The sequence below is a fragment of the Camelus bactrianus genome, chromosome 10, assembly GCF_048773025.1.
Source record: "Camelus bactrianus isolate YW-2024 breed Bactrian camel chromosome 10, ASM4877302v1, whole genome shotgun sequence".
NCBI lineage: Eukaryota > Metazoa > Chordata > Mammalia > Artiodactyla > Camelidae > Camelus > Camelus bactrianus.
In genome coordinates this window covers 10,287,762-10,311,025 of record NC_133548.1, presented here as the reverse complement: position 1 = coordinate 10,311,025, position 23,264 = coordinate 10,287,762, and the positions used below count along the sequence as shown (strand labels likewise).

Here is a 23,264-nt window from a genome sequence, read left to right as displayed (position 1 = left end):
ACAGCAGCGGATGTGCTGCTAGCATCTAGTGAGGAGAGGCCAGAGATGCTGCCGAATATCCCACAGTGGACAGAACAACTCCCTATAAGCAAAGATTCTTAGGGCCCCAAATGCCAGCAGCATCGAGGTTGAGAAACACTGCTTTCCATGGTTGCCACAAACTAGGAAAGACTGAAGATAATATTTGCACTGTTTCTTTTGGTTTTCTAAAGCTATTTACTTTATGATTTAATTAAAATCATAACAAATGTAGGAATATAATGGATTAACACGGAAAGCAAAATTCCAAAAAGGCATTTTTTGTTGTTTTAACTGTATTTGCCTAGTTTAAACCAGGAAGACCCAGAACGGAATTGGTTTTACTTGTCTTTCTGAAAGCTAAAATACGCTCTATTAAAGTGGCAGTGACTTCCGGTCCTGTATCTTTTTAGCTACTGATTTTTATGCTACAGAAGAACGTGGTTAGGCAATAAATAAGTCAGGCAATAACTACAAGTGGGACTCCTTTCAAAAGAGGGTGGCGTCATAGTTGAATAGAAACAACACATATTCTGGAGACAGACACGCAGAATTGGACTCCTTCGCATCCGTTGGTATGTGACCTTGGGCAGCTTAACCTTTCTGTACCGCAATTTCAGCACCGTAGAATTGTGAAAAGAAAAAATGCTACTACGTGTTAAAACAAAACACCTTCCACAGTGCCTGAAACAGAGTGGATAGCCCATAACTTCAGTTCCTTTATATCTGATGAACACAGATACTAGGATTTGTTGTTATACCAGAAATTTACGTTGTGTTTACAATCTGTTTATAAATAAATTGACAAGAAAGCAAGTCTTTTGGACAGCTGGATCCTTCACCAGGAAGACAGAAGAACATGCTCGAGAATTCTAAGACTTTATGACGCAATGACTGTGATTCTGTGGTTCTAGCACTGAGTAATTGCTAAAGGTTCACTGCTAAGGACTCCACATGAGGCTGATGGAAGACCATGGTTTTGACTGCAATGTTTACTCACTCATTCATTTAACAGAGCTTTGCCATTGAATCATGGAGTCATCATCTGGGGTCAAAAGATCGACCCAAGTCTTCACTTTACAACCAAATGAAACTGTACTGACTGCACTTCCCTATGGACCTCATAGCTCTCTGCTGGATTTCCTGAAGGGAGAGCCAAAAGTCTTGGGGGTAAGTCGCCTCCCACCCATGGGTCTCCCCAGAAAGGAATATAAATATGCTCCCCAAATATGTCTGCAGAGAGGCTTTTTGGGAAGGAAGTTGACTCCCCCTTTTTCCTCGCTTTTCATCTACAAGGCATCTTTCTTGCTTAATAAGTTCCCCTAAGCCATTTGCTTGTACAAATAATTGGATCATCAGTAGAAGGGCCACTGTGTAGCCTAGAATACCATCTCCCTACATTTTGATAAACAAGAGAAACAGAGTTCTGTTTAGAAACACACAGTGTTTGCCTCATGTCTTAGAAATGTTTCTGAGGGTTTATTTAGCTCTGAGAAATCAAATACTTAACTGTAATTAATAATTACAGTAACCCTGAGGAAATCCTAGGGCTGTTTCAAGAGGAGCCAGTGCTGGTCTTTAAATTTCAGCAGAGGGGATGCAGGAAACAGTGCAAATTTTCCATATGTCCCGAGGAAACGACCTCAGGGTGCGGTGGCACCTCCCTTGGAGCTAAAAGCCAGTAGAGGGGGAGTGAAGCTTCTCCTTTGTGCCGTTACAGGCACTGGGAGTTCTTTGAAAGCCATAGTCAAAGCTCCGTAGTGAGCCATAATGTCGATGCACATACACACATACACAAAATTTAGTCATAAATGAACTAGAGTGAAGTTGTGTGCACAGCCCCCACCGTTAGGACAAGAATACAGTCATGACCTGTGGCACAGAGTCCCAGAGGTGTGGCCTGGGGGGAAATCCAGATGCCAGAGGGGAAGCTCTGCCCTGAGAAGAGCCACTGACCCCAGGGGACCACCATGCTGTTCCTCTCTCCGTGACTCCTGACAGGCTGAGGAGCCCACTGGGTCACTCGTGGCTCTAAGCAGGTCCTCACAACAAGAAATGAGACACGACCTCACCCCAGCTTCTCTGCTCTAGATCAGCAAACTTCATAAGAGAGAACTGGGCTGAGGCTGTAATTCCAAAAGCATATGCTGAACATGGAAAATGTGCGTGTGTGTTGGGAATGAGGATAATAACAGGATGCTGGTGCTACAGAAGGAAAACATATGAAGGTGAATAGTCTGGAGTCTGTGTCTTCAGGAAGCTTGCAATCTAGGGGAAAAGCCAGACATACACTCAAATCTGACACGTGAGAAGTTGGTAACACCAGGAGACACTGGAGGTAGGGAAGGATGAGAGAAAAGGATTCGATGAACTCTAAACAAAAACACATGGATAATTTCTGCTCATGTTCTTTTTGACGTCAAGACAACTGAACAAGAGGCTGGAATTAAAATCTTGATCCAGCTCTCCCACCAACTAGCAAGTAACTTAACATGAAGAGCCTTAACAAGTTGCTTAATATCAAAGCATCTCAGCTTTCATTCATTATTTTTTTCCTGATTGCTCTAAAGAGTCCATGAGAAAAATGTGAGTGCATAAAGTCATTGTCAGCACAATTATAAATATTACAAGACAGGCACTAAGCCAAGAAGCAAATAAAATACACCCTAACATACAAATCATTCAAGTGTGTAGGGAAGTATGCAGCTATGCAGACAACACACTTGGTCAATCTCACAACTTTCTAATCGAGACTTCTGATTTGTCTGTATTAGTAAAAGCTAATAAGCTGCATTTTTTATTAAACTACAAAAGGGGGATTCAAACAAGGACCCAGGTAAGCATGATGAAGAAAGAGACCCTGATAATCTGAGAGTGTTCAGTAAACAGAAGAGGAAGGTATTGAGATGGAGGGAAGTGTGACATTTAAGTACAGAAGGATGCCTAAGGGACCCGGGAGAGTCCAGAGAGACTGGGGCACTTGTGACACACGGTACCCATTTCTCTCCCCGCAGGCTCTCCAGATCCTGCTTGCTCTGATCATTGCGGGTGTTGGAGCTATATTTGCATTTAACTACTTCAATTTCACCCAAAGATTTCCGCTCGTGTTCTTCACAGGATATCCATTCTGGGGAGCACTTGTTGTGAGTACCGCCAGTTAGGAGCTGTGGGGGAATTACTATTAAAGACTGGTTTGAACTGCCTCAAGTCCTGGGATGATGAATCCTATGAACATGGTCTCCTGCACAGCACAAGAGGTGACTCCATTTGGTCACTGCACTATTATCACCATCACTGTAATAATGATGTACAGATGTAAAGGTGTACAGTGTTAAAAGCTTCCAAAGCCCTTCTGTGCACAGTAAGTCCTTTGCTCCTTACTACCAATCCAGGAGATTACAGGGACAAATATCCTATTTTCCCCTTTGCAAATAAGAAAATGGAGTTTAGGAGCAGGTAATAATTTAAATGTATCTAGCTAGTACTCATGGAATCACAGAGTCTCACAGCTCAAGGAGAATTTTAAGTGTTTATTACGATTCAAACCCCTCAGGATGCCCAGAGACAGGTTTATGAGTGTCACTCATCCAGTTCATAATAGAGCCATAAATACAATTCTTAGTACAGTGCTATTTCCATCCAATCCCCACAGCCTCGGTTCCTAATCTTGTGCTGTAATATTTAAGGGTACACTCATTAGAGCTCCTCCCACTCAAGCTTACAGTCCCAAGAGGGCAAGAATACTGTCTTAGTTGTTACATTCTCGGACCCTAGAATTATGCTGAATGCCTCGTAGGCATCGATGACTGAATCACTCAGTAAACAGATGGAAGAAATAATGAGTAAGTGAGACTGTCTCTGTTAAAAGTCCTGTTCTCTTTTGATAAACACAGATATCCTATGCCTCTTCCATCATCTGCATTTCAAAACCAACTCGTAATGTTTTCATTTTGCAAATGTAAATAACATAATATTGCATATGATTTTCAAAGTACACATACAGAAAATCAAACAGACCAGCTCCTCACCTCCCCACTTTACAAGAGAGTGTTCTCACCATGATGCTGTGTGATCTCCATGCATGAATCATAATGAGGCTCTGGCACACTGCTTTTTAAAACTCCACTCTTCACTGGAAAGATATTTACCGAGTACCCACATGACACGCTCAGGAGTGCCCTAGATGCTTAGAGAGTGCTGGCAGACAAGGTCCTCTCTGAGAGAAGTGATGAACTGCTCTTAGAATTACACAGGGTTTGTCATCTAATAGGGAGGCTACAAATGAAAAAGTAAAAAATAACTCCACAGGTATGTTATCACACGTGTGAAGCACACTGAGGAGCTCCAGGCACCATGTGGAGCTTCAGTGGAGGACTCACCTGGCCTGGGAGGTCAGGAAGTGCTTTGCACCCAGGTATTCATTGGGTGAAGTAGAAAGAAAGTGCCCTTTTGGCAATGAGCCTTGATGTGGGAAAGAGCAACAGAAAAAGAGACCAATGAGTCCATTGCAGTGGCACAAAATGAGGCCAAAAATGGTCATGCCAGTCCTTGTGGTCGTATAAAGAATGTGGAACCTTAATACCAGAGCAAGGGGAATCCACTGATAATCTTTAAAGAGGTAAATAGCATTTGAAGACGTGTTGTCTCTGAGTGGGTAATGAATTCAAGGACGGTAACAGCAAATCTGGGAGAACCAGTTGGGGAGAAGCTGTGAGAATCCGTGGAAGGAAAGCTGGGACCCTGACCAGCTGGGCAGCAGGGAAGATAAAGATGGATGGCTTTGAGGCAACTTGGAGGCAGAGCTAATCTGATGCTGAATCCAGTGTTGGGGCTGTAAAGGAGGGAGGTATCAAAGGTAACTCTCTGATCTCTGCATGTCACCTCAACCTCCTTGGACTCAAGGCTCACTCTCCCTAAGGTCCAACACGCATTCCCCCAGGAGAGGTTCTGATTCTCAGAACACTGAAAAAGTAAGTAAGGGACTCCACCTTGGGCAACAGAGTCTCATTTTCCCGGCATGGTACCAGGTCTTTACGTTCCACATAAAGAAGTGGCTGAGATAGCACCGCGAGATTCCAGCCCTCATTCCGGCTTTTAGAGAGTTCTGTCCTGAGAAAGTCTCCCTCTGTCTGCTCAGAGCAGACAGAACTCACCCTCCACTCTTCCAGGCCCAGAGCCCAAGATTATCTATTTTGATGGAGCCCAGCTAGGCCAAACATCTGGGTGATATCTTCAGGACCTTAAAGTGGGGCCTGCCTGTGCCTTCTGGCCCTGGCAAAGAGCCCTTGCTCAGTGCCGAGCACACCCAGCGCAATATTTCTTCTTACATCAGTGCCCACTCTCCTTCCTCTCTGATGGAAAAGGCCAGATATTAGATGGTCTGGGAGAGTCACAGACATGTAGATTTCCACACACTCTCTGAGGGAAATTGTATTGTGGGGTGGTCATACATATCACCTGCTAACTTTTATCTCTTTTCTTCTTAACAGTTTATTATAACAGGATGTATCACAGGATCCAGCAAAAATGACAAATGTCTGGTAAGTCACTTTGGTGACTCCTATGCAATTTAAAACCTTCTACCTGCTTTAGATCATTTCTGTGTAGAAAGCCTTGAGTAACAAAAGATCTTCCAAGAAAATCTTTGCACATCAAATTTGCGGTTCACCATTAGCCTGACATTTTTCCACTGGTTCCCATTTCCCTGGTCAAATAAACTGAAAGGTTGCTTATTAAAAACCATTCTCCATGCTTCTAACTCAGCGGTTCTGAGTTAGAAGATATTTGCACCCGCTGCCCAGTTCTGCCCTCAGGAATATTAACAATGCCTGAAGACATTTATGGTTGTCACAAGTCGGTGTTGGTGGTGGGAGGTGCTATTGTCATCCCGTGAATAGAGACCAGAGACGTTCCTCAACATACTAAAATGCATATAGGCTAGTCAAATTAAAAAAAAATTATCTGGCTCCAAGTATTTATCAGGTCAAGGTTGATATACCCTACTGTAACTGAAACCAATCCTAGGATCCCAGTAACCACACCCCAACTCTGACAACAACAACAAGAGGCTTTTCTCTGGGCCCTGCCCAAGGTCTCAAGGTCTGAAGGAAAGAGTCTGGCATTGATGCTAGATCATTCCAGGATTGAATCAAGGCTACCACCCACTGATGTGTCAACTTTGAAGGATTATTTTGAGGATTTAGTAAGATATTACATATAAAAGGCAAAATGATACTTAGATGTTTGTACTCCCTTCTAACCATTCTGAATTTTTTTTAAGGCCCTGGAGATGTGGACCTTCTCCCAAAGCCATTTTAACTCTGTTTTTATGGTCTTCTGCCAATTTCCTCTAGTGATAGCTACAAACCACAGGGACGTTCTGAGGGATGAAAGTCCCCATCTCTCTCCACCGGTGGAAATAAATGCAGGCAGTGCAGATGAAGCCCCAAATGCTGTTCTCTCTGCACCGACTTCCCTTCAGAGCAAAGGAATACACTAAGGATAACACAGACACACCCATGACTCGCTGAGAGCCATGCAGATGATGGAGGAAGACAATTGTGTATACGGGAGTGCTAAACTGGGCATCAGAAGATTTGGCTTTCCATCAGAGCTCTTCCTCCAAACTCACAATCACTTAATTCCTGAGCCCTACGCATGTGTAATGTGGCGATAACAAGCGATTTACCTCCATCATAAAACTACAGTGAGGATCAGATGAGACTAAGGCTGGGCATAGTCTTTGTAAGCTGTAAAACACAGTACACATGATGAGTTGCTTATCTAGAGACTTCAGTCCATTAAATGTCCCATGGGAGCCAAAAGAGAGCCTTCAAGAGAACAAAAGACTGATTGAAAGAGATGGTTTATCTGTGTGACTCTGGATATTTTCTGCCAAAATTCCTGTTTGTAGAAAAGACCTGCATTCAGGGTAAACATTAAGCCACAGGTGTATGTCCAAGGTCTGCCGCGGTAAGCCACAGGGCTCCCGGATAGGACAGGCTGTGTAAACGTGCCACTGCATTTCCCACCACAACAGACGTAGCACAATCAGGATGTAGTAAATGTCTACTGAACTGAGATGTGAGGTCTTTCTTTGTTTTTGCTAGAGCAATAGGAGGGCTGGGAGTAGGTGCGAATAAGGCGTCCCCCTTCCTTCAAAGGGACTCAGACTTAAATAACAAAACAGAAAACTGGGAAGTAACGGGAACTGGAACTTGGTGGGGCAATCTGAACTTTCATAGCTTCCGAATTGGAAAACTGAAACCACCACCCATGGGTGTATCCATCTATCAAAATTCATCAAATGGTACATCTGAATATTTGTAATTTACTGCATAGGAACCATACCACAATAAAGGTTAAAAAAAAAATTGGAAAACTGAGAGCAAAAGAAAGGAAACCATTAAACCTCAGTCCAAACTCATTAATCCACTGTCCTCCGTAAACATGTTGGTGATTCGGTTGGTTCCTGTTTGGATCCCCCCAGGGGGTTGATGTCAGCCACAGAAAGGCAGGACCTCATCTGGAGTGTTTCTTTGTCCCACAGGCTGAATGCAGTGCCTGACACAGTTATGCACAATAATATTCATTAAAACAAATGAAAAAATGGATGCTGCCCTGAAGTTAGGTGACATCATTCTCATTTTTAAAGGCAGAAATTGAGATTACAAGAGATTGGTCAACTTGCACAAGGGCCTAGTTGAGGACGCGACATCAGGTCTACTAACAAGGCCAAGACACTTCCCAATACACTCTTTTGCTAATAGATTATGAAAGCTGGTGCATGAGGATAAAAGGAACATTTTCTGTAGCATTAACCAGAGAGCACGGCTTTTCTACCTGTTTTCCTCGCTCCCTGGCTCATTCTACAATTTGGTCTGTCTTCTGACTCTGATGAATCAGAATGCAGAACTGATGGAGTGATTCTGGAGGGGTATCTGGAAAGATAAAAGCATGAGAAATTCTTAAAAGGTGTTTTTGGTTTGATTAGGTTTTTATTTATTTTACTATTATTGTTTCAACTATTTTCCAGGGACAAGATGCCACAGGTATGAGTATTATCAGTTCCATGGTTGCGGTAGCTGGGATTACCCTCACCGTTATCAGCTACAGACAGCAACACATGTACTGCCAGGCGCCTTCCCTTGAAGGAATATGTGTTATAGGCAGAGTCCTTTACAACGTAAGTGGTCTTATTCTGTACAATGGATCTGTAGAATCTAATCGGAACAATTTCATGATGTATCAGTTCATTGATTATGAGTCCAGTAACCAAAAGTTGTCTCACCATTTGAACTAACTGCTGAGAAACATAGTGTGATTCGAGAGCCTCAATGTCTGGATGTGAATCGTGGTTTTGTCACTTAGAAGCTTGTGACCATCGCCTAATATTCTGTCTTCTCTGAGCCTCCATTTTCCTTATGTGGAAAATGAAGGTATAAGACTACCTCCCTCACTGGGTTGTTGTGACAATTACTTCATTAAATTAGGGCACCACTTAGTACCGTGTACGTCGTCAACAGGTTTTAGCTATTTCTGTTAGTACTGACGGAGATTAGATTCAGTTTTCCCTTTGCAGCATTAATGAGGAACAGAATGATCTAACAATACGAAAACCAAAATAGAGTTGGAGAAGGTGTTTAAGGCGCTTCATAAAGTATTTGAATAATTTTGGAACATAAGTCATTTTACATAAGTGTAACAACTGTATTCATTAGAGCAGATGAGTTGTATCTTTACCAGAAAGTACAATTGTAGGTATAATTTTATGTGCTTGTTTTGCAAGCATTCAGTGACTATTTTTATGCATGTCAGTGATTCCAAGAAGCCTTTCCCTCTGCTCTCCAAGCAAATCCTGAGCTTTCATTCTATTTCAACCAGGCACATCTTATAAGGCTCTGTCCCAGAATGTTAATGAGGCTTGACTCATGTGGATGGAAGTGAAATAGAATCGTGGGGAATTGTCTCCTTCAATAAAGAAGGAAAAGGAAAAGAGCCATCAGTTGCTGAAAACAAGATCCTATTTAATCCTCACAATCAACCGATTAAAGTGAACCTAGGACATTCGTATAGGTTCTGAGATAAAATCCGTTAGATTCATAAAAGTTTAAAAGGAAAGACAGAAACCAATGTAAGGGACAAAAATCCCACCCTAATTGGGCCAAGAAGATGACACAACATCCTTACCCTTTTTCCTGGTGGACAGGAGGCCACTACAGTACATTACTTTAGTATATACAGGGAAGAAATTCCATACTGAGGTTCAGTCTCCAGATAAATGAAACTCTGCTGTCTACTTCCTGCCCACCACGGATGGGCACTGCAGGATTCGTTCCCACACACAGAATCCTGGAGAACCTGTTCCAAGACCTCCCTTGTATCACACCACAGTTCCTTGCTGTTAACCCAACCCAAATGTCATAAATAAGCTTAAAAAAAAAGTGAGAACAGTGGGCTTTAGACATCTTTTAGACTGACCTCGGTCCCAGAGACCAATGCATTTTCTACACTGCAGCTAAAGTCATCACTTAAAAATGCACTTTGAGCATATTACTCAATGGCTTCCTGTTAAACACAGAAATAAGACCCAAACCTTAAAAGGCTTACAGGACCCTATAACATCTAAGCTGCCTACCTTTCCAGTATTACTCCAGGACTCTATCCGTCTCACTCCACTCCCCCCTCCCACCTCCTGGAATTCTTTAAAGTGTCAAGACCAGCTTTTGCTTGTTTCAAATGTTCCCCAGCCCAGTGCCTACGCTTTTCCACCTCCCCAATGAACTCTTCCCCATTCCTGAATCTCAGTTTAAACGCCCCTTCTTTAAGAAGGTCCTTCCTGATTGCACCTCTGCCCATTCAGGGCAGGCCTCCCATCACAGCAGTACAAGCTCCTAATACTTTTTCATAGCACTTCACAAAATTGAGTTAAGTAAATAATTGTCTAATTAGTTGTCACTGTCTGCCTCCCTTACAAAAATGGAAGTTCTACAAAGACCAAGACCAGGTCCATCTTGTTCACCAGCTGGAGGTGGTAAGTTTACAGTAGGCATTTCATACATTTTGGTATTATCAACCAAATACTGTGCTGCAGGGAAACTAAGATTCAGATAGACTCAATCTCTCGTCCAAGGTTAGCTGCACCCAGTTCCTTCTATCTCCAAAGTCTAAACTGTTTGAACACCACACTGTTCCCTGTTGCTGCTTGAGCTAAGCATTTACCTTAAAGCAGAGTGTGCAGAGTGGCAATCTGTGGGCTATATCCAACCTGAAAATATGTTTCATGTGGTTCACACAGATGAATAAATAACTGGAAAGTTGCACGTTAAAAATATGTATATACAGCTACCTTAGGAAAGAAAAAAGACAGGCATCCTGGGGTCCATATTCCCACAGGGCAACTGTTGCCTGGAACTGAGTGATGGATGCTGAAGAATACTTTTACTCTCTACTTTCTCCCTTCCTGTTTCGCTCATTTGGCATGGTGGTCCAGCCCCCGTTAGCACTGGAGTTTGTTACCCACCCCTACTTATCAGAAAGACGTTAGATGACAATTGTTCAATCACTGGTGGCTCCAGACACATCTAAAATATGGGTTTTTCCCAAACATGGTCATACAGTGTAAGTGGTCCTTGACTTAATATCTTTAGAATGATGCAGCTTTCATTTCAAATGACATATATTTACCCTCATTATTCACAGGGAATTTTGTCAGTCTTGCTGATCAGCAGCATAGCACAGCTCAGCATCTCTGTGACTGTCGCCTCCTTTAGAAGCAAGTGCTGGACAAGGTCGAATGAGGTGCGTTCAGTGTTGTCATGAGAATGGATTCCTACTGGGACACTCCAAGGTGGCCTCTGGCCTATTAGTGGTCAGAGCAGTAGACTCAGATGCTGCATTAAAACTTCTGAGTTGAGGAAGATCGAGGATGGTCACTCCACCCTTTGAGACAACATGCTTCTTTGTCTTGCCCGAGCTGCTGTTCACGGTCATCTCTGTTCAGACGTAGCTCCTCATCTCCCTGCCAAACTATATGAATAATCAGACTTATGGGGAACCCAAAGTATTGTAACACGGGGAGCTTATACCTGGGCCGTGAAGGTGTGTGAGACAATTCCCTCACCAGAGAAGAAGCAGAGAAACAAAATATTTAAGAGAAACAAAATATTTAACAGTGACACTCAGATTATTTATCATAATCATTATAGCTCACATTCATTGAATGCTAGCTATGTCAGTCATTAGTCTTATCACTTAGCACCAACTTAATCTTAACAAATTATTAAGGGATGAAAGCTTACGATCTTTCCAGGAAAGATCTTTTCCGAGTCTGCATCTTTTCCTGGGCAAGCACAGTGGGCTTCTACGTTCTCCCATATATAGAGTTGTTTTTGAAAATCAAAAACAAAAACAGTTGGAAATTGGAATAGTTCTCCCACAAAGTTGCTTCAGCCAGTATGGGTTGAAAGACTGGCATCCAGCCTCTGTGCCTGCTCATCAGTGATCAGAAGCAACAATCTGCAGTTAGAACACCACAGAAACCTGATACTTGGAAGACAAGGTCCTTACTGCCCATCCTGGCTCCAGCCAATCACACCAGGAACGTGGGTTACCTTCCAAGGGCTGGGAGTGAGAGATGGGTAGTCACTACTATGCTGAAGGCTGAAACTGACTGATAGAACCTGTCAATTTACCAATCAGGATTTCCCCTGGAAGCTGCAAGTGTTCAGACAGACTCCAGAGTTACAAAATAGTTACTTCAGACAGTTTTTGCCAGTATGATTATAGTATATATGAATAGACAGATTCCAGAAGCCTCCTATTCTGCTTGATTCCCTGAGATTCCTCTAGAATAATTCTTAAAATCAGGTAGCACAAATTTTCTTTGTTCTTTTTCAAAATTGTTTTTGGCTGTTCTAGGCCCTATGGATTTCCATTAATGTTTTAGGATCAGTTTATCACTTCTTAGGAAAATCTTACCGATATTTTGATTGGAGTGGCATTGAACCTATACAACATTTAGTAAAAATTTACAGATTAATAATATTTAGTCTTCTTACCCATGTCCATAGAGTATGTTTACATTTTCTTACATTCCCTTTTATTTCTTTCCAAGATATTTTGTAGTTTTCAGTGTATAAGTCTTGGATACATTTTGTTAAGTTTATACATAACTATTTTCATTTTTCCTGCTATTATATATGGCACTTAAACAGTTTACTTTCCAAATGTCCATTCCTACATATAGAAATGCAATTTATTTTTCTATGTATACTATAGTATACTATGACCTTACTAAACTTATTAAGTCTAGTTGTTTTTTAAATTGATTTCATGTTATTTTATAGGTATACAACTATTTTACCGTAAAGACATTTTTATTTACAAATTGGATGCCTTATTTTTCTTGATTTATCACACTTGTAGAGCTTCCAGAGTGATATTTGTTGTATTTTTTTTTAAATGCTGAGCACACTCAGCCTTCCTTGTTCTCAATCTTAGGGTGAAAAGTATTATAGTTCACCCCCAAATGTGATGTTACCTATGGGTGTTTCATAGACTAAACTTATCCTAGTTTGCAGAGCATTTTTCTTATCACAAATGAGCATTGACTTTTGTAATGTTTCATCTTATGCTTATTTTTTTATTATATTATCTGAGCCCAAATATCTGGCGTATTGCTCTTTTCTTGATACAACTACAGAAGAATACATAGTTCTGTGGGAAGCTCTTTAGGAGCAATAGTAAAACAAATTACTCACACTGAAAAGCTATCCAATTTAATTCCATGCTTTTCAATGGCATGTCAAGTGCAAAGTACAACAAAAGATTTAATGATACTATGTAATATGCACCCAGCTCTCAAGAAGAAGAAAGAAGTGAACTTTTAATATTTACTGTGCCTACCACAATGCCTAAAAGCATTGTTTCACATAGTCTTCAGTCATAACCACCCTGGAGTAAGGTACGACTGACGCAGTTATTACAAGGAAGCACAGATTAGAGATTAGATAGAAATGCACAGGACCTATAATTCCATTGCAAAGTATGAATCCTAGCTTCCCAAGCTGGTAGCCCTACGACACTGGTCACGTTACTTAACATCTCTCTGAACCTCAATTCTTTCAGTCATAAAACAAGGATAATACATCATAGGGATGTTAAGCCAATAACTTGACATGACTTTAGAACCCTGCTTAGCACCTGACAATCTTTCAGTTATCATTAGGGATGAGTAAGCTTAAAAGCATAGCGCTTAACAGCATGGATAACGTTAGAGGAAGTATAATTCACGCTTCCACATCTCTCTTTTAACAAATCAATAAACTATAATTTAAATGAAACAGAAGTTTTGGGGGTGAGTAAAACTGCAGACATCTTCCCCAAAGTACCATTTATCCTTACACAAATAGCCTTTCAATAGGGATGAAATATAGGTTTGGAAACAAGCTAGAAGGGTGGGGAATGACAATGTATAGTGTAAGAAAATGTGGAGATTCTCATTTTAAGCCTGCCATCAACCAACTAGGTAACCATAACTAGGCCATTTAATGACTCAGAGTTCCAACCACTTCTCCAAATAGAAGCAGCAGTCTATTCTGACCCTGTGAATGACTTCAGAAAGGGAACAGGCTGACAAAAACCAGACTGGTCTGTAATGACAACCCCTCTAAAAAAAACAAACAAAAAGGCAAATTGTAAGGAATGGGAAGCACTGACTAATGGCTATATCAGATCAGATGCTGTCACTTAGCTGTTTAAAAAAAACTTCTATATACCTCACTTGTACATAACGGAAAGCCCGAATTTCCTAGCCTAATGTCTTAGTCCATTCAGGCTTCTATTTAAAAAAAAAATCACAGACTAGGTGGTTTAAATAACAAACAATTAATTTCACAGAGTTCTGGAGCCTGGGAAGTCCAAGATCAAGGCGCCAGTAGACTCAGAGGCTGGTGAGAGCCACTTCCTAGTGTATAGACAGCCATCTTGCTGTGTCCTTACATGGTGAAGGGCCCAGGGACCCCTCTGGGGTCTCTTTCTTAAGCACACCAGCCTCACTCATGATGGCTCCACCTTCACGACCTAATCACCTCCCAAAGGCCATATCTCCAAATACAATCACACTGGGGATTAATTTTCAATATACGAATTTAGGGTGGGGAACACATTCAGTACACAGCATTCCATTCCCGCCCCTACCAAATTCATGTCCTTCTCACACGAAAAATATATTCTTTTCATCCCAAAAGCCCCCCTAAGTTTTATCTTATTTCATCATCAACTTTAAAGTCTAAGTCCAAAGTCTCCTCTAAATACCATCTAAATTCTATATGGACGAGACACAAGGCAAATTCCCTCCAGCTGTGAACCTGGGAAGCCAAGCATGTTATGAAACCAAGCTTCCAAAGCACAGTGATGGAAGAGGCACAGGACTGACATTCCCATTCCTAAAGGGAGGAATGAGAAAGAAGAAAGGTAGGTCCCAAGTAAGACCAAAACCTAACAGGGCAAATAACTGAAACCTTGAGGCTCAAGAACAAACCTCTTCACCCCGATGCTCTGTCTTCCAAGTACACGGGGCTGCCACCATCACCCCCGCGGGTCAGCAGGAAGACCTGGGCTCTGCCCCTGCAGCATCTCTCTGCCTGGGCCCAGTGGCTCTCCTCTCCTGGGTGGAGTCCTACACCTGTGGTTCTGCTGGTTTGGGGGCCCTAGCCCGTGACTCTGTCAGGCAGCTCTGCCTTTTGAGGCCTAGGTGGGGGCAGCCTGGTTCCCATGGCTCCGCTGGGCACAGCCCCTGTGGCAGCTCTCTGTGATGGCTCCACCCCTGAGGCACTGGGTGGGGGCATCTTGGCTCTGTCTAAACCAGAGAGGTGGTCCCATCCTTTGAAACCATTCTTCTTTAGGGGTCCTTGCACTCAGGGCCTGTGGTGGGAGTGGCAGCCCTAACGATGAATTGCTTTTGGGGTCATTCGTACATTGTCTTGGAAACAGCTTCTGACTACTGTTGAGATGGCTGATCTGTAACAATTTCCTTATCACGCCAACCACTTGATCTACTCTTAAATAAATGTTCTCATTTTTTGCAAGATGGATGGACTGAGAATTTTCCAAACCATAAGTTCCTGCTTCCTTTTGGCTTAACAATTCCACCTCTAAGTCCTTTTTCTCTTCTCATGTTTTACTAGAAGCTGTCAGTGAAGCCAGGCCTCACCTTCAACACCTCACTTAGGAAAGGCTTCGGCTAATTTCAGTGCTTGCAAAGTCTACCTTCCACAAAATACTAGAACACAAACAAGTCAGCCAAGGTCTTTGCCACTTTATAGCCAAGATCACCTTCCTTCGGTTTTCAATAATGTTTTCCTCATTTCTGCCTGAGACTTCATCAGAATGACCTTTATCATCCATTTTTCTATCAGCATTTTGCTCAGGATCACCTAGGTCCTCTCTAAGAAGATGGAGGCTTTCTCCACAGCTCTCCTTTTTTCTTTCTGGGCTCTCATCAAAGTTGCCCTTAGTGGTCCATTCATAGCAATGTAAACTTTTTCTAACATGCACCGTAAAACTCTTGCAGCTTCTACTCATTATCCAGCTCCACATCTGCGTCTGCATATTTAGGTATTTGTTACAGCAGCACTCCCACTTCTTGGTAACAACTTCTGTCTTAGTCCAGCGGGGCTGCTATACTGAAGACTGGGTAGCTTAAATGACAAAAATGTATTCCTCACAGTTCTGGAAGCTGGGAAGTCCAAGATCAGGGTGCTGGCAGGTTCAGCATCTCATGAAGACCTGCTTCCTGGTTCACAGAGGGCAGTCTTCTCATCATGTCCTCCCAGGAAGGAAGGGACAAGAGTTCTTTGGGGGGTCCCTTTTTTAAGGGCATTATTCCCATTTACAAGGGCTCCACACTTTAGATCTCATCACCTCCCAAAGATTCTGACTCTGAATACCATCACACTGGAGATTAGATTTCTACATATGGTCCCAGAGGGACACAGACATTCAGTTTATAGGACCTAGCACACCATCCAGTAATACCGAACTGCTTACCATCTGCCATCACACTGGGCTGCATGGCAGCCTTGTGTTTTTTGTACCCACTCTTTCCACGGTTTCCTCTCCCTGGATTGTGGCTCCTTACTTATTTCATCTTACCTTTTTACCCGAGAAATTTCTGCTCATCCATCAAGACACAGATCAAATATCTCTTCTGTGAATCATTTCCTGGCTTTCTCAGAATTCAGTCATCTTCTACGTTCCCATGAAACACATAGTATCTACTTCTATAACAGCATTTGCTAAACTGTATTGTTATCTATTTATATCTAGTCTACCTATAATTGTGAACATCTTGTGGGCAAAACCCACACCTAACTATATTTGATCTCCAGCATCCAGTTCATCTCGTAGGTGATAAGTAAATCATTATAAACCTGATGTGTGAACATTGAGTGGATAATTTAAAATGTCTTAGAAGTTTTTTAATAGATTTATTTATTTTATTTATTTTTTGAAGTGGGGGAGGTAATTCGGTCTATTTATTTATTTATTTATTTATTTATTTATTTATTTATTTATTTATTATTTATTTAATGGAGGACCTGGGGGTTGAACCCAGGACCTCATGCATGCTAAGCATGTGCTCTACTACTGAGCTATACCCTCCCCCTCTTAGAAGTTTTATATAAGGTATGGGGAGAATATTTCAGACAATCTTAATAAATCCCCTAGTCAATATTCGAGATAATAGAGGGTAATGACTTGTCCATAATAAAACCAGTGAGTTGATGGTAAATTCAGTACTGGTATTTGTTTCCCGACTCCTCCTGTAGATGTTACTCCCTATCTACTATCTTAAAGCAGAGATGAAAAATAATTTTGGAATACAAGAAGAAAATAACATCAAAGACGATTCTGTTCTATTAATGTTTCCCCCACTGCTTGATTTTTTAGATCGTGTTTTTCTTGCCTTCGGATGTTACTCAAGATAGTGAACTATCTGTCCCAGAAGAAAATGCTGTAATACAGTTTGAGCATCAAGAAGAATCAACAAGTGATGTGTCAACAACAAACATACAACCTGTTTTCTTCGGAGGCTATACTTTCTTCAAGTTAAGAGTCACAAGACACCCTTCAGCCTTCCAACATTCTGTATCTGTGGCAGATGAACAACAGAAATACAGCCCTCCACCTTTAAGCCTTTATGAGGAAGACCTGGAGCTGGAATCTCTGCCCCTCAGTTTAGAGCTAAGGCCTTCAGAAATTATGCACACCAACGAACTAAATGATGAAGACCTACGAATTGCTATCATACAATCCCCAGAAAAGAAAACCCAACTGCTGCATGCCCGACCCTTGCAACTCCAAGCTCTTCCACCTTATGCTGAAAAAGATTACCAAGCTTTACAACCCCAAGTCTTACCATCCCAACCTTTGCCAGCAAAAGCCCAGCCATCTGAAGCCCCAACATCTCATGTCACAGAGTCTCATGGACTGACGTCCCAAGACATGCAGCCCCAGCATAAACCATCTGAAAATACACAATCCGTAGATACACTCTCTCAGTGCAGACTAGGCCCAGATACACCTTCCCAAAATACCTTTTTCCAAAGGCGAGTTCTGCCAGTAAATGCCATGCCATTTGAAGTCCCAACAATACGCATTGTGGAGCCCCTTAATACCCAACATCGAGATCAACAATCTCTAGATTTTCAACTACAAAACATTCAATCTCAAGACCACCAATCTATACGTTTATCCTATCAAGACATTAAATCAGAAGTCAAGTTACTGACTGAAGAATGGAAATCTGAGGAAGAACTTCATAGAAGGAAATCATCAAAGCAGCATTCCCTGTATCAGCAAAACGAAGACTGGCAACCTCTAAAAGAGAAACCTCTTGACTTGAAAATCCAAGCCCAACAGTCCCCAAGGAGGAAATCCCTAGACAAGCACATCAAAATCTGGCTATCCCAAAAGAAGCAATACAAAGATAAACAAGTCCAAGTTAATGAAACCACACTGCAACTCCTGGATGAGCAAGTTGACGACCAAAAGGGCAAAGAGGAGAAACCCCCAAAGCAGCTGTACCAAGATCAGCAATCCCAAATCCAGGAATACCATGGCTGGCAAGCTCAAGACCAGAAAATTCAAGGCTGGCAATCTTTAGGCCAGCAATCTCAAGACTACAGAACTCTAGAATGGAAAAACAATGAATGGAAAGCACAGGAACGGCAACTTGAAATGCAGCATTCCCTAAATTGGGAATCCCAAGCCAGGCAAACCCAAGATCTACTACTGAAAAAATCCCTCAAGCAGAAAGCTCTCTTCCAAGAAACCCAGCCCTTGTATGCCGTAATTCCACCTCACCTAGATGGACAAGTACAAGATGTTCCCTATCAAGACAGTCAGCATCAAGATAAAGACCAAGAAGACCTTCAGCCCACAAGAACTCGAAAAGAAGATATGGAAAGAGATGCTGTGCAAACAAGAGACATCAACCCAGAGGACGTGAATTGTGGAAGCAAAAGCCCAAGTGACGTGCAATCAGAAGACATGAAGCCAGACTTCAACTGTTCCTCTTACCAAAGCTCAGCACAAGGCACAGATTTCACCTATTTGTCCAATTTAAATTCAGAACAAGACGTGCAACAAAACACTTCAGTGTGCTCAACTGCAAGCAAAGACCTGACTTTAACTCCTACCTCAAGTTACCCAAATGAAAGACAGCAGTCTGAAGACTCTGACTAACGTGCATCGATTCAAATATCACGGAATTATGGAATCGAATTAGGGGAAAACAGTATACTCTCCTCCAACCTCTGTTCTTAAGTGTGGTTGCTACCTTATTCACTCACCAGAAAACAAAGGGCATGCAGAACACTCAAAGGAGATTTGTCCTTAATTATAATAAAATGACACCAAATATTAATACTGTATCAGAATTTTCTGAGGGTGAAAAAATAATTCACATTGAAATTTTGTTATCAATCTTAGTGTTTCAATTTATGATCACCAGCTCATTTTACAGCTTAATATTTAAGGGGCCTACTTTTCTATGGTGCTAATATTTTTTGCCTTCTCCTTTGTACTTTCTAGAGGCTCAGTAAGTCAACAGCAAGAAGTCTACACAGGCTCTCTAAGGGTTCAAGGACCAAAAGAATTGGCCAGGAATAAAAATTAATTCCACCATTACCCTGCTTTGCTGTTTCCAATCACCCAATTTATTCCCCTGCCACCCCAAATCTACGCTGAAGATACATACCTTAAGTTTGTTCTATTCATAAGGCAGAATGTGGCAGTGAGTACAAAACGCGTACAGGGAGAGAGGGTAGTAGGGGGCAGGGAAGGGGAGAGATGCAGATGTCATGGTAGAAAGTATAAGACTAACATACTGAGTGAAGCTCTAGCTCCCTTCATATGCCTGCACTCACTGCTTCTAATTCCTCAACCTTGTGACATATAATTTCAATCTCAGTGGTCAAAGGAAATCATGTGGTCAAAAGCCTTCAGTTACCCTCCATCCCCCAAACCTAATTACATTTTTCAATCCTCTTCCCTCCCTGAAGTCTTTCTGATCCATTTGGAGTTATTAACCATCCCTTCTTTCTCCAATATTCATCCGCCTTATTGGCTTCTTTGGATTTTTCAACAGCAATACTGGAAATGAGAAGTCAGTGATGCTTTAAACATTAAGAATAACTGCTCTCATCTAGAATTTTGTACCGAAAACAAACCATCAAACTATTGAGGGGATATGAATTAAAACATCTGCAGGCATGCACAGTCTCCAAATTTTCTGGTTTTTCTCTCTTCTCTTCTGTAACTGCTATTGAACCTCCTCAATCAGACATTTTTTGTTATTATATTCTCTTCTATTTTCTATTTTCTTGCTCTTTTCTTCCACATTCTAGTTAATTTTCTCTACCACGTATCAAAACCCTTTACTGAGGTTTTCTTGCTGGCTATCATCGTAATTTTGAAGAGATCTATTTGTTCTCTTTTTCCATTTTGAACAGCCAGAAACAGCAACTCTGGGGGGCAAATGCTAAGTCTGGGTGCAGGGGAGCAGAAGAGCAGGCCAGCTCAAGGCAAAGAAACTCTGCCTGGTCAGGAAGGGGCTAGCCAAGCTACGAGCATCAGCAGAGGCAAGTGAGACCGGTTAAAACCTGGAATACTCTGCAAACCAACAGTAATTTTTGTCATATGATAATTAACTCCTGTATGGTCAGGACCCCTAAGATGGCAGTTCTCTTACTCTCTGTCCATCCCCCTCCCAACCAGGCCCTGCCTCACCCTTACCTTCTGCCCATGACTGCCTCTCCCTCCTAAGCAGAAAGTGTAATCAATTAACTACCTGCACGATTGGCCCTACCCCTAGATAACGATTGTTCTGGCCCTTGGACCAGAACGGCTCCAGTATGTTTGGTCATCAACAGGGAACAGCAGCCCTCACAATGGTTAGTAACCCAAAAAGCGGGGAGGGGACATGTTCCAACAGCCCCCCTGGCAACCAAGGAGCCCCTCTGACGTCACATCCCCTATAAAAGATACCCTCCTCCTCCCCGTGTAGCAAAGATTGCTGCCGTGTCCTGCCTGCCTTCGGCCATACGTGGTGGGGTGTCACTCCAGGACCTATGCCTCTGAGTTGTAAGACTCCCGGCCCAACAAATCACCGATGTCTCTGTCGCTGACGCCGGGTTCTTCCTTCAGTCTAGGGGCTGCGCAACTGCAAGGATGGCAGGACTGCAGGGTGCAGTCCAGTAACTCCATCCCACAACTCCCCTAACTTTGCTGAGAAAATACCAAGTGGGATGGCAAAGGAAAAAGAACTTGCCCAATTGCATTCTTGTGACGCTTGGGCCACATTACAGCCCATCACCCTCTGCGCAGGGACTAGCTTCCAGGCGGCTGCAGGAGTGACAGTGTTGGCAGAAGCAGCATAAGGAAGGTAGGAGGTGGTCCACTAGAGGCGAACTCAGCCTTCGTAAAGTGGCAGCTGAGTCCTCGATCAATTTAAACATTTGATAAAACTGGAATGATCACCTCTTCACATCACTACAAAGCTTAGCAAAGAACTGTCATTCTCTTTTAATAGAAACTGAACTGCAGCATTCTTCAATCTCCACTGGTTTTCTATACACAACACCTCTTATGAAATCAAAAAACATGAAAATGAAAACCACAGTCAAAGAAAAGCAGTAACAGAAACCAATCTACAAATGACCCAGATACTGAAGCTAATAGAAAAAGGCTTTAAAGTAACTTATACATAAATTTGAGGAATTACAGAAAAAGATGGAAATGGAGACAAAATTTAAATGAGCACTATAAAAACAAGGCTGACATTTCAGATCTGAAAAATATACCTGAAAATTTTTTAAAAATGTCTTATTTGAGATTAACAACAGAATAAACATGGAAGAATAAAGGCATTCTAAACTCAAAGACAACCAATAAAAATTATTATAAATGAAAGAGAAAATAATGTTGAAAAAGACTGAACTATAAGCATCTGTCACTTGTGAGACAATTTCAAGTAGTCTAAACAGATGTGTAATCAGAGTCACAAAAGAAGAGAAAAAGTGGCAGAAAAGACTTTTAAAGAATTATTGGCAGAAGGAGTTTCAGCTTTGATGAAAACTGTTAAGCCCACAACACCAAGGACCTTAATGAACCCAAAAAATAACTAAAGGAAACTATACATACCTCACCTTTAGGGGCCTGCTGGGATTTCAATCTAGTTACAGGCCTAGAAACAAAGAGAGGGGTGGGGTGGGTCCTAAGGAGAATCAGCTTGTCTTGCAGGGAAACTGTCTCAGGGGGAGTCATTACAGGCCATGCAGGGTTGATCCCTTCAGATGGGGTTAAAGAGGCCTCTACCACTGGGGTGACAAGGCCACTCCCAATGGTGTAGAGAAGTTTCTTCCACTGGCAGAGAAGGCTCACTAGACTCTAGGGTCTCAGTGTCCCCAGCTTTTATCAAGATCTTCCAACATGTCCCCATTCCAACTTGCAGGAGCCCATTCTTTCCCCAGTCAATGCCCCCACTTCAACAGCAGATACCCTGGGATGCTGCGGGGCGTTTAATTTACATTGTAACTCATCCAGTCCCCGAATGAGATTCTGTATTGGATTTTCAGCAATCTCAGCCCTGTGGCTATAGGATATATGGGTCTCCTTCAGGGCACACACACAAGCTGTTGGGTCGTTTATGTGGCAACTGGACTAGGAATCAGAATCCCTGAACTCACTGTTTTTTCTTACTTCTTTGTCCAGTGACAATAGGAGCAACGAGCCAATTCCGTTATATTCATTAGTTTCCCCAAACTGTTCAAAAGCATCATATACAGCCACTCAGCTCCTTGCTACTGACATTCATGCAGTAAACAGCAAGAGAAAACTGGAGAATTAGGGACCCCTAAGCAGGTGACGTGATCGCTACTGCTGCGCTCTGTAGAATACAGATGTTTTAAAAGGGGAGAGATTCTGCAACAGAGAGAAAGACGAGAAACTTAAAAACAAAAGCGAGCTTCTGCTGCAGGAAGAGAAGAATAAGAGAAAGAGCAGAGAGAGCCTTTCCTGGACCTAGCAAGGGAATCAGAGAAGAGGCTGTGAGAAGAGGCTTAATCCCACTGATTACGACTCAGAGAACTCTGACCTCTTGGATCCTCCTAACAACTGTGGAGCGGACTGATGCTCTCTGGAGTCATAAAACCCCTACCCCTGGGCTCTCTGTGTGCCAGGAGCCTAGTGACACCTTAACCCCCACACCCACACTTTGCATACCTGCATTTCTACAAGATAAAAGCATCCTCAATTGTCTAACAAAACTCATCGCCCCAGGAGATAGCCTGTCTCACAAAGCCCTCAACGGACAGGACTCACATCTTTCCCAGATCAAAGTAGTAAATCCTATTATTCAGAGAAGTCCCTGACAGATCTTACAACCAATCAGGTACCTGTGCACAGACTGATCATGCAGCCCCTGCTCCTTGTGTTCACAGCCCCTTTTCCCCAATAAAAGACCCTGCACGCCCACCCTCGGGCATCTCACGCAGGCATCTCTCTGTGTGGCCCACTGTTGTCTGTAGCAGCACACCTATTAAACTTTCCTAAACCTTCTTCGTGGCCTTTGGTAAAATTCTTTTACCATTGGCGACCCCTGCATTGTGTCCACAACAGAAACTTCCCTGGAACAGTCAGCAATAAGAAGCTTGAAATAAAGGCTCGATTTGGGAACACTG

General features: G+C 42.3%; 1 protein-coding gene across 1 annotated transcript; it reads left to right on the top strand.

The window, feature by feature from the left end:
* Positions 1-1,050: 1,050 nt before the first annotated feature.
* Positions 1,051-18,768, top strand: MS4A14 (membrane spanning 4-domains A14). The gene is made up of 6 exons (XM_010956491.2): positions 1,051-1,188; positions 3,033-3,161; positions 5,508-5,558; positions 8,054-8,203; positions 10,720-10,818; positions 16,972-18,768. The coding sequence occupies exons 1-6, from the start codon at positions 1,051-1,053 to the stop codon at positions 18,766-18,768; spliced, it is 2,364 nt and encodes a 787-aa protein (XP_010954793.2).
* The last annotated feature ends 4,496 nt before the right edge of the window (positions 18,769-23,264 follow it).